Source organism: Heptranchias perlo, chromosome 21 (assembly GCF_035084215.1).
Source record: "Heptranchias perlo isolate sHepPer1 chromosome 21, sHepPer1.hap1, whole genome shotgun sequence".
In the NCBI taxonomy this organism is placed as follows: domain Eukaryota; kingdom Metazoa; phylum Chordata; class Chondrichthyes; order Hexanchiformes; family Hexanchidae; genus Heptranchias; species Heptranchias perlo.
This window is the reverse complement of record NC_090345.1, coordinates 36230798-36243927: the sequence shown is the minus strand read 5'-3', so window position 1 is coordinate 36243927 and position 13130 is coordinate 36230798. Positions and strand designations below refer to the sequence as shown.

Here is a 13130-nt window from a genome sequence, read left to right as displayed (position 1 = left end):
TCTTCTAAATTCTGGGGAATACAACCCTACTTTTTGTAATCTCTCCTCGTAATTTAACCCTTGGAGTCCAGGTATCACCCTAGTAAATCTATGCTGCACTCCCTCCAAGGCCAGTATATCCTTCCTAAGGTGCCGTGCCCAGATCTGAACACAGTACTCCAGGTGTGGTCTAACCAGGGCTTTGTATAGCTGGAGCATAACTTCTACCCCCTTATATTCAAGTACTCTAGATATAAAGGCCAGCATTCTGTTAGTCCTTTTGATTGTTTTCTGTACCTGTCCATGACATTTTAATGATCTATGTACATGGACCCCTAAAGTCTCTTTGGGCCTCTACTGTTTTGAGCTTTTCACCATTTAGAAAGTACTCTGATCTATCCTTTTTAGGTCCAAAGTGGATGACCTCACACTTGCCAACATTGAAATCCATTCACCATAGTTTTGCCCATTCACTTAATCTCTTAATATCTCTAACTTTATGCTTACAATGCTACCTATCTTTGTATCATCGGCAAACTTGGATATGTGGCTCTCTATCCTGTCATCTAAGTTGTTGATGAATAGTTGAGGCCCCAACACAGATCCCTGTGGGACACCACTAGTCACATCCTGCCAATTTGAGAACCTGCCCATTATCCCTACTGTTTCTTGCTGCTCAGCCAGTTTCCTAACCAGGTCAATAATTTGTCCTCAATTCCATGAGTTTCAACTTGAGCTAACAGTCTCTTATGAGGGACTTTATCGAATGCCTTCCAGAAGGCATATAAACAACATCCATAGACATTCCCTTGTCCACTACTTTAGTCACCTCTTCAAAAAATTCAACCAGGTTCATCAGGCATGACCTGCCCTTTACAAATTCATGCTGGCTCTCTCTAATCAGCTGAAAACTATACTGTAACTACTGACGCAAAGTAATTATTTAACATGTCCAGTATTTCCTTATTTTCATTTACAATATCACCATTATCAGTTTTTAAGGGGCCCACATTGCTCTTGACCACCCTCATTTTCCTAATATAATTGTAAACTCTTTTGTGTTGATTTTCATACCCCTTGCAAGTTTCTTTTCATACTCCCTTTTTGTAGCTCTTACTATCTGTTTTGTCACCCTTTGCTGTTCTTTATCTCTCCCAGTTGCCAGGATCTTTGCATTTTTGCATGCTTTTTCTTTGTTTTATGTGTGTCCCTTACCTCTTGTCATCCATGGCTGCTTTTTTTTGGCAAGAGAGCTCTTGCCCCTTAGGGATATAAACTGGCTCTGCATCACCTCCCACTGATCATCTGTCATTCTACCCGTTAACCAGATTTGTCCAGTTTACTGTGGACAGCCTGTGTCTCATCCCGTTGAAGTTGACCTTACCTAATTTTAGTTGTTACGAGTTTCTCCCTTTCAAACACAATGTTGAACTCGATCATATGATCGCTATTAGATCAATGTTCACTCACAATCTAAACAGTATAACAAAAGCAATGCATCATGTAAGCAAAAATTCTAAGCAAACATCATGGAATGGCAGTCGTTTAACAGTGATACCACAAATCATGCAAGCATTGAAATTACTGAAATTCACGTGGGGTGATGAGGTTCCCCAGACTCATCTGATGTCAGGATTTATTGTCTTTTACATGTGAGCATGCTTAAAAGATTTACTGAACTGGATTGTATTCTTGGAGTGGCTAGCTCATCCATGTTGTCTAAGGGAAACACTAATCTCAAACCAATAAAAAACCATAAAACTGCTCTGAATTGAAGAGAAGGCCTGGATACCAAGGAAGACGTCCAGACAAGATCAAGCAGACCCTCAAAAGCAGTGTATCTGCATCCTGGCAGCAGAAAATCCCCAACTGACTGTGCAGATAACAGTTACAAATTCTTAGAAAGCCGCAGCAAAGGTAGTTTCAATAATTAAAAATTTGTCAAATCAGTTTTTTTTGCATCGCTTACCTTGTTCCTGCACTAATTTGCAAGCACTAAACATAAAGTCTTAGCTCTCTCCCACTTCAGTAATGAACCTAGCCATGACTTGCAATGCAGTTTTGCTGTGAGTTGTCTGCATTCCCAGTAGACCATATTTTAAAACTTTTTTTTCATCTCATGGATAGGGCATCCAATGGCCCACTTGTCTGTCAAGAGCACAGGAATGGGGTAATGGTTACAGCTGTCCTGATGTGGCATGAAATTGGATTATTTTAAACAAATGCAGCAGTGTAATTTTAGATTTATTTTATGTTTTAAATATCCTTTGTAAGCCTTTCCTTAAGTATTCATTTTGTTTTTTTAAAAAAAGTTAAACTGCCTTGACTCCACAAAATGTCTGTTCAATGTATTTATCTACTAATCTCCAATCATCTGCTCCCTCCTCTTCTCCCCAGGAAGGGTATGCTTGTGTTTTTCCTCCATTAAGAGTATGCTTGCATGTCTTCCCCCATTGAGTATACTTATGTGTTTCCACTTTTCCTATTTTTCCTGTTGATTTATTTTGCTAAATGTTCGTATTGGGTAGTCAAATATTAGTAAACAAGTAGCCTGTTCGAGAAATATGCAAATGGCAAAACAAAAGCCAAATAACTTTGTTCTGTAGGCAGTTTGCTTAAAAATGTAGTTTTAAGCTTAAATTTGAGACAGAATTCCCCAATCTGTGAAAACTGCGGTATTCTCATATATCCAATTATAGTCTACTGATAATTTGGAGTTATTTTTTCTGAGAAAAAAAATTGAATTAGGGAATAATTTTAATTAAGCAACATAAACAACACAGCAAAGTGAAAGTGCTTAAAAAGCACTTAGATTAGAACTAAGCAACTTTGAATTAACAGGAGTAGCCTTATATTGCAACAACGCACTAACTGGGGGGCGGGGGACGACAAGAGAAGAGAAACACCAAAATATTTCACAAAGCATGTTGAATAGATCAGAATATTTTGTTTTTCAATTCTAGCCCAAGACCACTGACAAAAAATGAGTTATCTATTAAAATGTCCCAAAGAAATCATCATGATACTTAGCATGCTCTAGTGACGATCCAAAACACAATTGTACTATAATCAATGGAATTAAGCCTGACTTACAGTTGTTTTCCTGAACAAAGGACACAGTATGTGCTATAATTACTGCTGAAAATTTGGTGGGTGGGGAGAGGGTGGGTGAATTAGAATTCCATCTCCTAGTTTATAATCTGAAATAGCATAGAAATAATTGCTGTGCTACTGTGAAATGGATGTTATTGCACTTTGCAATGAAATCTACATTAATGAATGTATCTTGACCACTAATTCGGAAGACATGTTTTATCCTGAAATAGTAACTGTCCTGCTATTTAAAACATGGTGTCTTAAAACAGAACTACAGAAATGTTTACTTCCTTTGACTGTGACTCAGAAATTACTGTTTGAACTGTTGGTCAGCTGCTCAGAGTCCATTGGCTGTACTATTTCTTTCCTTTGGTTTAAAGAGGGGAGCAAACTCTTTAAACCATTTGTATTAAATTGTTAAATGTATATTTGCAATGTGTTGATTTGTTCTTTTCTGCTGAATATAGGAATATGAAGCCCGAACTGGCCGAATGACCAAAATCTCACTCCAGTCTGCGCGGCGACGAAATCTTGAATTTGAGCCACTGTCTACTACGGCGCTAATCCTAGAGGATCGGCCAGCGTAAGTAAAGTTTGTTATACATTCTACAAAGATGATAGTACAATTCACTGTTACCGTTTTGTATTCCTTGAATGTTGTCACACACTGCACTAATTACCATGCATAGCACCTAGTAATAGTATCTAATTCTGTTACCATTCAATCTACTTTTACAAGAATATATTTTTGGAAGAAGACATCAACTCTTGCAATTCTCAAACTTATCAATACCATGAAAATTTGGCTGTTTGTAGCATTTAAACCAGATTCTTTCTGTTCAATAGTTCTGTATAAAAGTACTCTTCATTAACTAGTTGGTTTGTGGAACACACCTTATTTTAATATCTATCCCTTTTAGGTTTCTATTTCTTTCTCTCAATGCACTCACCTTCGACCAAAGAGTAAGCAGAACCTTGTTCCTAGCAGCCTTGCTATACGGCTCTGGCTAGAATTGAGAATTTAGCAGGTAGTGTTTCCACTGCCAGCATGAAGCCAACAATTCCATGGTTAGCATGTTAGTTTTTATACTCCGTCTCTTTTTTTTGCTTCATATTTGAACCTTTGAGATTTATGCTGCAGATAAAATAATGCTCATCAGACCTGATTTGGTTGCAAGTTGGGTTAATTATAAATTAATCTTTCCCTTTAATTCAAATTTTAATTTTTATCCTTTATAAATACATTACTGAATGCCATTTCCTGAAGATAGGATACTTATATTTATATACTGTAGTACTTTATTAAACATTCCCAGTGGTTCTCACAATGAATTACTTTTGAATGAGATGCAATAACAGCTGGGAAAGGAAAAGGGACAGACTGCATTCTGTGCCAGCAGCATCTCACAAACAGCAAGATGAATGAAGTTTGAAGACTAGCAATTTTCTCCCCTCAGCTGCTAAGACCTTCCTCTAATGTTCTTTCACTTTCTATCTTTCTTTGCACAGTGCTCAATCTTAAATACTTTCATCTACAGTGAACATCATGTCAAATGGTCTGACCAATCATAACAAACAAATTTATTTGCATACATTGTCTCAAGTACAATTCCACTATACAAACATGTTTTGGAAATTGTACCACTGACTAATATGGAAATTTAGTCCTGTTTTAATTTTGTATATTTTTAAAATGGATGCTGTACTGGATTTCTAAACCACAGAATGGAAGTAGTTTGTTTTAATATCTGCATGGATAGGCAGTTTCTCTTTGATCAAGAATTAATTAAGATAAAGGCTCCCTTTTGATAGCATGTTTAAAATGCAAGTGACTGCAAGGTGCCAATAGCCTACCAATGCTTTGACAACTCTAAGTTGTACCATTGTACTATAAAAGTATTCAACTATGTCCAGTGGTCAGCTCCTATAATGTATTTTAATCTTGGAAATGTTATGCATATGTAATAAGGCAAAACAGCTTTGTTACTATATTTGCTTAACCAAGCTTGATGCTGCCTTCAGAGAGAAAAATGTCCTTGACCTCAGTTTGTCCGTGTTCTTTTTCATTCTGAGCATGTCAGAAAGAAGAAACTCCATAACAAAAACCAGTGTTAAATTATTTTCATGAAGGGGGACTTCACAGAACTGAAAGACATTGCTGGTGTAGAATGCTTTAAATAAAGGAAATTTGAAGCTTGAAAGGGTACATTAACCTCTTGTGGACTGTTTCTATAGTTATTGTGTTGTATCGTACTTCCACAATGGCTTCACTTCTGCAAATTGCTTCATTGTAAACAAATTTGGATTATTTTGGTCCACATAAAGTGGGTCCAGTGTTTGATATTTTCCACCTTCTGGTGTGACAGGAAATGCTGAGAACATTATAAAAATGCTAGAACACAACTTTGCTGTTTAAAAAGTATCGTTGTTAGCCTTGAGCTATGCAACCTAAGATGCAGACTACTGGACCATAAAAGGCATGGTCACTTCTGATACAACTGTTAAATACAATTTTTAAAAGTCCTGACTGTAATAGTGCAGGCAAGTTTAACTTTTATTACATAAAAAAGCTTGTACCCGTGCATTCATTACGTGGGGACATTAGTAAAATGGCATGCTGTACTAAAAATTCTGTCTCTAGGGCTTAATACACCATCCCATCAGCTAATAAGACTTGGCTTCTTGTCCTTATCAAAGCTCGAGGTCTTTTGGTCCACAGGAGAAAAATGCTCCTTTGTTGAATTGATCTGGGGATTTTCATCGGCATTCATCAGATAGATAGAGGAAATGTAATGTTGCTTGAATGTCAAATCATGGATTAGCAGTCTGTCACTTAAGTCATCCTGTTTTGTGGCATGAGACTTTCAAAAGGGATAAAAAGAAAGTTTAAAAATTGTCTTAAGTCACATTTCCAAGGATCGATGTTGTGCAGTTTTGCTTTTATTACCACTCCCATCAATGGTGACCAATAAATTTATTTATTACTTCAGCCACTGAATTTCTTTTTGAAATTTACAAAATTCAGATCTGCTTCTATTACAAAATACATCCAGCTCTGGTCGTCTGGTTGCATGTAAATCTTTCCCAAGCCCAAAATTGATTGTGACTTGGTTTGACTACGGCTGTGCAATGAAGTTATAGTAGTAAGCCCTATTGTATGTAATGGGGTCCAGGTAAATTACATAATATCAGGTAGTCTGATAGCTACAGTAATGGAACCTTAGATGCTCATTTAATATTTGTACTTTGTCAGGGAAAACTGCTTTGCTTGTACAGCTTGAATGTAGCTCCTCACAGGCTGTTTGAACACCTTTGACTATCTACAGTGACATCCATAGGCTAGATAGTCTTAACTTAGTGGAATGAACATTAAGCATGGAATGCAGAAAGTCCATTTGGCTCATCAAACCTGCTCCTTCCACAGACCCTGATGGACAATTCAGCAAAACTTTCCCCCCTAATCAACTGAAACTCCAGAATATCTATTCATATTTATATTATTCAACCCTGTTAGCTTGCTTTCTGCAGGTGACCTTTCCATGATCTTGGCAACAGAGAAACCATGGACGATTTGATCATTAGCCTATAGCTAATCGAACAATAGGCGACCTTTAAAGAGGAAATGGTTCGGGTATAGTCTAGGTACATTCCCACGAGGGGGAATGGTAGGGCAACCAAAGCCAGAGCTCCCTGGATGATGAAAGAGATAGAGTGTAAGATGAAGCAGAGAAAAGGGGCATATGACAGGTCAGGTTGACAATACAAATGAGAACCAGGCTGAATATAGAAAGTTCAGAGAGGAAGTGAAAAAGGCAATAAGAGGTGCAAAGAGTGTGTATGAGAATAGACTGGCAACTAACATAAAACGGAATCAAAGTCTTCTATAGGCATATAAATAGTAAACGGGTAGTAAGAGGAGGGGTGGGGCCGATTAGGGACCAAAATGGAGATCTACACATGGAGGCAGAGAGCATAGCTGAGGTACTAAATGAATACGTTGCATCTGTCTTTGCCAAGGAAGAAGATGCTGCCAAAGTCACAGTAAAGGAGGAGGTAGTTGAGATACTGGATGGGTTAAAAATTGACAGGAGGTACTGGAAAGGCTAGCTGTACTTAAAATAGTTAAGTCACCAGGTCAGGATGGGATGCATTCTAGGTTGCTGAGGGAAGTAAAGGTGGAAACTGCGGAGGTACTGGCCATAATCTTCTAATTGTCCTTAGATATGGGGGTGGTGACTGAGGACCGGAGAATTGCAAATGTTACAAATGTTCAAAAGAGTGTGAGGATAAACCCAGCAACCACAGGCCAGTCAGTTTAACCTCGGTGGTGGGGAAACTTTTAGAAACGATAATCCGGGATATAATTAACTGTCACTTGGACAAGTGTGGATTAATTAAGGAAAGCCAGCATGGATTTGTTGAAGGCAAATCGTGTTTAACTAACTTGATTGAGTTTTTTAATGAGGTAACAGGGTTGATGAGGACAATGCAGTTGATGTGTCTATGGACTTCCGAAAGGCATTTGATATAGTGGCACATAATAGGCTTGTCATCAAAGTTGAAGCCTATGGATTAAAAGGGGCAGTGGCAGCATGGATACAAAATTGGCTAAGTGACAGGAAACTGAAGTGGTAAACAGTTATTTTTCGGACTGAAGGAAGGTATACAGTAGTGTTCCCCAGGGGTCGGTACTGGGACCACTGCTTTTCTTAATACATATTGATGACTTGGACTCTGGTGTACAGGGCACAATTTCAAAATTTTCAGATGAGACAAAACTTGGAAGTGTAGTGAACGGTGAGGAAGATAAATAGGGTGGCAATAGTAGGGGACTTTAACTTTCCCAACATTGACTGGAACAGCCATAGCATTAGGGGCTTGGATGGAGAGAAATTTGTTGTGTATTCAGGAGGAATTTCTCATTCAGTATGTGGATGGCCCGACTAGAGAGGGGGCAAAACTTGACCTCCTCTTGGGAAATAAAGAAGGGCAGGTGACGGAAGTGTTGGTGAGGGATCACTTTGGGACCAGTGATCATAATTCCATTAGTTTTAAGATAGCTATGGAAAATGATAGGTGGGGCCCAAAAGTTAAAATTCTCAATTGGGGAAAGGCCAATTTTGATGGTATTAGACAGGAACTTTCAGAAGTTGATTGGGAGAGTCTGTTGGCAGGCAAAGGGACGTCTGGTAAGTGGGAGGCTTTCAAAAGCGTGTTAACCAGGGTTCAGAGTAAGCACATTCCTTATAAAGTGAAGGGCAAGGCTGGTAGAAGTAGGGAACCTTGGATGACTCAGGAGATTGTGGCCCTCGTCAAAAAGAAGGAGGAGGCATATGACATGCATAGGCAGCTGGGATCAAGTGGATCCCTTGAAGAGTATAGAGATTGCCGGAGTAGAGTTAAGAGAGAAATCAGGAGGGCAAAAAGGGGACATGAGATTGCTTTGGCAGATAAGGCAAAGGAGAATCCAAAGAGCTTCTACAAATACATAAAGGGCAAAAGAGTAACCAGGCAGAGAGTACGGCCTCTTAAGGATCAACAAGGTCATCTATGTGCGGAACCACAAGAGATGGGTGAGATCCTGAATGAATATTTCACATCGGTATTTACGGTTGAGAAAGGCATGGATGTTGGGGAACTTGGGGAAATAAATAGTGATGTCTTGAGTGTACATATTACAGAGAGGGAGGCGCTGGAAGTCTTAACGCGCATCAAGGTAGATAAATCTCCGGGACCTGATGAAATGTATCCCAGGACGTTATGGGAGGTTAGGGAGGAAATTGCGGGTACCCCAGCAGAGATATTTGAATCATCGACAGCTACAGGTGAGGTGCCTGAAGATTGGAGGGTAGCAAATATTGTGCCTTTGTTGAAGAAGGGCGGCAGGGAAAAGCCTGGGAACTACAGCCTGACATCTGTAGTGGGTAAGTTGTTAGAGGGTATTCTGAGAGACAGGATCTACGGGCATTTGGAGAGGCAGGGACTGATTAGGAACAGTCAGCATGGTTTTGTGAGAGGAAAATCATGTCTCACGAATTTGATTGAGTTTTTTGAAGGGGTAACCAAGAAGATAGATGAGGGCTGTGCAGTAGACGTGGTCTACATGGACTTCAGCAAAGCCTTTGACAAGGTACCGCATGGTAGGTTGTTACATAAGGTTAGATCTCACGGGATCCAAGGTGAGGTAGCCAATTGGATACAAAATTGGATTGACGACAGAAGACAGAGGGTGGTTGTAGAGGGTTGTTTTTCAAACTGGAGGCCTGTGACCAGCGGTGTGCTTCAGGGATCGGTGCTGGGTCCGCTGTTATTTGTTATTTATATTAATGATTTGGATGAGAATTTAGGAGGCATGGTTAGTAAGTTTGCAGATGACACCAAGATTGGTGGCATTGTGGACAGTGAAGGAGGTTATATAGGATTGCAACGGGATCTTGATAAATTGGGCCAGTGGGCCGATGAATGGCAGATGGAGTTTAATTTAGATAAATGTGAGGTGATGCATTTTGGTAGATCGAATCCGGCCAGGACCTACTCCGTTAATGGTAGGGCGTTGGGGAGAGTTATAGAACAAAGATCTAGGAGTACAGGTTCATAGCTCCTTGAAAGTGGAGTCACAGGTGGATAGGGTGGTGAAGAAGGCATTCAGCATGCTTGGTTTCATTGGTCAGAACATTGAATACAGGAGTTGGGATGTCTTGTTGAAGTTGTACAATTGTAAACAATTTTACAACACCAAGTTATAGTCCAGCAATTTTATTTTAAATTCACAAGCTTTCGGAGGCTTCCTCCTTCGTCAGGTAAATGTTCAGGAGCTCCTTGAAGTCTACGCATTTATACATCACAGAACAATACATGGTGTTTACAGACTGCCCCTGCAACTGCCCGTTGTACAAGACATTAGTAAGGCCACACTTGGAATACTGTGTACAGTTCTGGTCACCCTATTATAGAAAGGATATTATTAAACTAGAAAGAGTACAGAAAAGATTTACTAGGATGCTACCGGGACTTGATGGTTTGACTTATAGGGAGAGGTTGGATAGACTGAGACTTTTTTCCCTGGAGAGTAGGAGGTTTAGGGGTGATCTTATAGAAGTCTATAAAATAATGAGGGGCATAGATAAGGTAGATAGTCAAAATCTTTTCCCAAAGGTAGGGGAGTCTATAACAAGGAGGCATAGATTTAAGGTGAGAGGGGAGATACACAAAAGGGTCCAGAGGGGCAATTTTCTCACTCAAAGGGTGGTGAGTGTCTGGAACGAGCTGCCAGAGGCAGTAGTAGAGGCGGGTACAATTTTGTCTTAAAAAGCATTTGGACAGTTACATGGGTAAGATGGGTATAGAGGGATATGGGCCAAGTGCAGGCAATTGGGGCTAGCTTAGTGGTATAAACTGGGCGACATGGACATGTTGGGCCGAAGGGCCTGTTTCCATGTTGTAAACTTCTATGATTCTATAGTGATGGACTTCAAGAGGACATAGGCTGGTGGAATGGGTGGACATGTGACTATGAAATTTAACGCAGAGAAGTGCCAAGTGATTTTGGTAGGAAGAACAAAGAAGCAATATAAACTAAAAGGTACAATTCTAAAGGGGGTACAGAAACAGACACCGGGGGTATATGTGCACAAATTGCTGAAGGTGGCAGGGTGGGTTGAGAAAGTTGTTTTTTAAAAAAAAAAGCATATGGGATTCTGGGCTTTATAAATAGAGGTATAGAGTACAAAAGCAAGGAAATTATGTTGAACCTTTATAAAACACTGGTTCGGCCGCAATTAGAGTATTGTGTCCAGTTCTGGGCACCGTACTTTAGGAAGGATGTGAAGGCCTTAGAGAGGGTGCAGAAAAGATTTACTAGAATGGTTCTAGACATGAGGGACTTCAGTTATGTGGAGAGAGTGGAGAAGCTGGGATTGTTCTCCTTAGAGCAGAGAAGGTTGAGAGGAGATTTGATAGAGGTTCAAAATCATGAGGGGTCTCGACAGTAGATAGAGAGAAACTGTACCTCTTTGGCGGGAGGTTCGAGAACCAGAGGACACAGATTTAAGGTGATTGGCAAAAAATCCAAAGGTGACATGAGGAAAATCTTTTTTACACAGCGAGTGGTTATGATCTGGAATGCACTGCCTGAGGGGATGGTGGAGGCAGATTCACTCGTGGCTTTCAAAAGGGAATTGGATAAGTACTTGAAGGAAAAAAAATTGCAGGGTTAGGGGGAAAGGGTGGGGGAGCGGGACTAGCTGGATTGCTCTTGCAGAGAGCTGGCACGGGCTTGACGGGTGGAATGGTGGCCTCCTGTGCTGTAACCATTATGCTTCTAGTTATCCCTATAAACCTTCAATCCCATTCCTAACAAAATATTAACTTGTTTTAATAAATTAATCAATGCAACATTAACTCTGTTTCCATTTGCTTTGCACTTGTTCCACATATCCATGTGTCTATGGGGTAAAAATGATCTAGCCTCTAGTCTTGAGGCTTTTTGAATAATACCTGCCTCCACCGTTCTTGTATCCGCAATACAAGCCAGGTAACCCACTTATATCTATTATCTATGCTTGTCATTTTAAAGTATTATGTCCCCTCTCAATCATGTTTCCTCCAAAGAAAAGCATTAGTGTATTGCAAATCTTTCCTCATTTGCAGCCGTCGCAAAGTCATGGATTCATCCTCTTCTATGAACCCTCTTGAGTGCATCATCATCTTTCTCACAGGAAGCCCAAAACTGCACACAGTATTCTACAAGATTAACAAAATAAATGTACTTAGTTAACCTTGCTAACTGGTTTACACAGACTGGATGTTTTGAGGCCATAAATCAACAATAATACCCAAACCATTTTATGTCTTTGCTAATAGGCATCACATGCTTATGTGCTATGTGTTTTATTTTGATGTGAATTACCTCACATTAATCATTAAAATCCATCTGCCATTATTTAATAAATCTACTTAATTGACCCAGATCCTTTTGAATGTTATCCTTTCTACTTCACCTGTACACTACACGTAGGTTAGGATCATGTATAGATGTATTTTGAGTAGGGGGTATTACGGAATTTGGAAATAGGGAAAAATTACCTTGTGATTGCATTTTTTTTTGTCTGATAAATCTGTCATTTGCCTGAAGTCCTCAATTTACTTCTTCCTCATTGGTTGATTTTTTTTACATCTTTTACAACTTTCTAATTGGCACTTTTCAGCTTATGTTGTCTACCAATCATATATTCAAAACCCTTCTCCCCAATTACATTCCACCAGAAAAAAATCCACCTAACAAGCAAGCATAAAGAATACAGGCATCATGGCAATTCGTCACCCACCTACTACATATCTGCCAAATAAATTTATCACATAACAAAGACAAAAAAAATTCCCAAGCTTACCCATAAACGTGCCTATGAAATCCCCTCTCCACCTTCTCCCCCAGCAAAGTGTATAATGCACTCCGCCACTGAACATCCTGGACTCGAGATACCCTGCCCCCGTGCTTAAACCTCATGATTCCCACTGTGTCAGCTGACACACATCCCTGTGTTCCATTGTGAACCCCCAACAAGATTGAATTCAGAACACGTTGGGCCTGTAATTAATACGCAAACCGGCCAGCTGACTCCATACATTCATCCACAGGTCCCGTGCACACTGGTTTCCAATTTGTGTCCCTAATGAGGCTACAGTTGCCAGAAGCCACCACAACACTGATCCAACATATTTGCAAAGGAACAGCTTCTTCATTTCAAAACACCAGTGCAACTACCATGTCATTCCTTTCCCCAACCAACATGCTCAATTCTTAATATGAGCTATCGTCTGTTTCTGGTTCTCTTGAAACTGTTTTAAATATACATTTAAGTGTTGTTTTCGATCTAGTCACAAAGTTAGAAAAAAAGAAAGAACTTGCATTTATATAGCCTTTGACGACCTCAGGAAGTCCCAAAGTGCTTTACAGCCAATGAGTACTTCTGAAGTGTAGTCACTGTTGCAATGTAGGAAGCGGGCAGCCAATTTGCGCACAGTAAGGTTCCACAAACAACAATGTGATAACGACC

At 39.7% G+C, this 13130-nt stretch overlaps 1 protein-coding gene across 2 annotated transcripts in view; it reads left to right on the top strand.

The window, feature by feature from the left end:
* tbc1d12b (TBC1 domain family, member 12b) overlaps positions 1-13130 on the top strand; it is an 89919-nt gene that overhangs the window by 54400 nt on the left and 22389 nt on the right. For both annotated transcript variants that reach the window (XM_068002469.1, XM_068002470.1), the window contains one exon: positions 3543-3658. In XM_068002469.1, coding sequence (XP_067858570.1) covers positions 3543-3658 — 116 coding nt within the window. The remainder of the gene's footprint in view (positions 1-3542; positions 3659-13130) is intronic.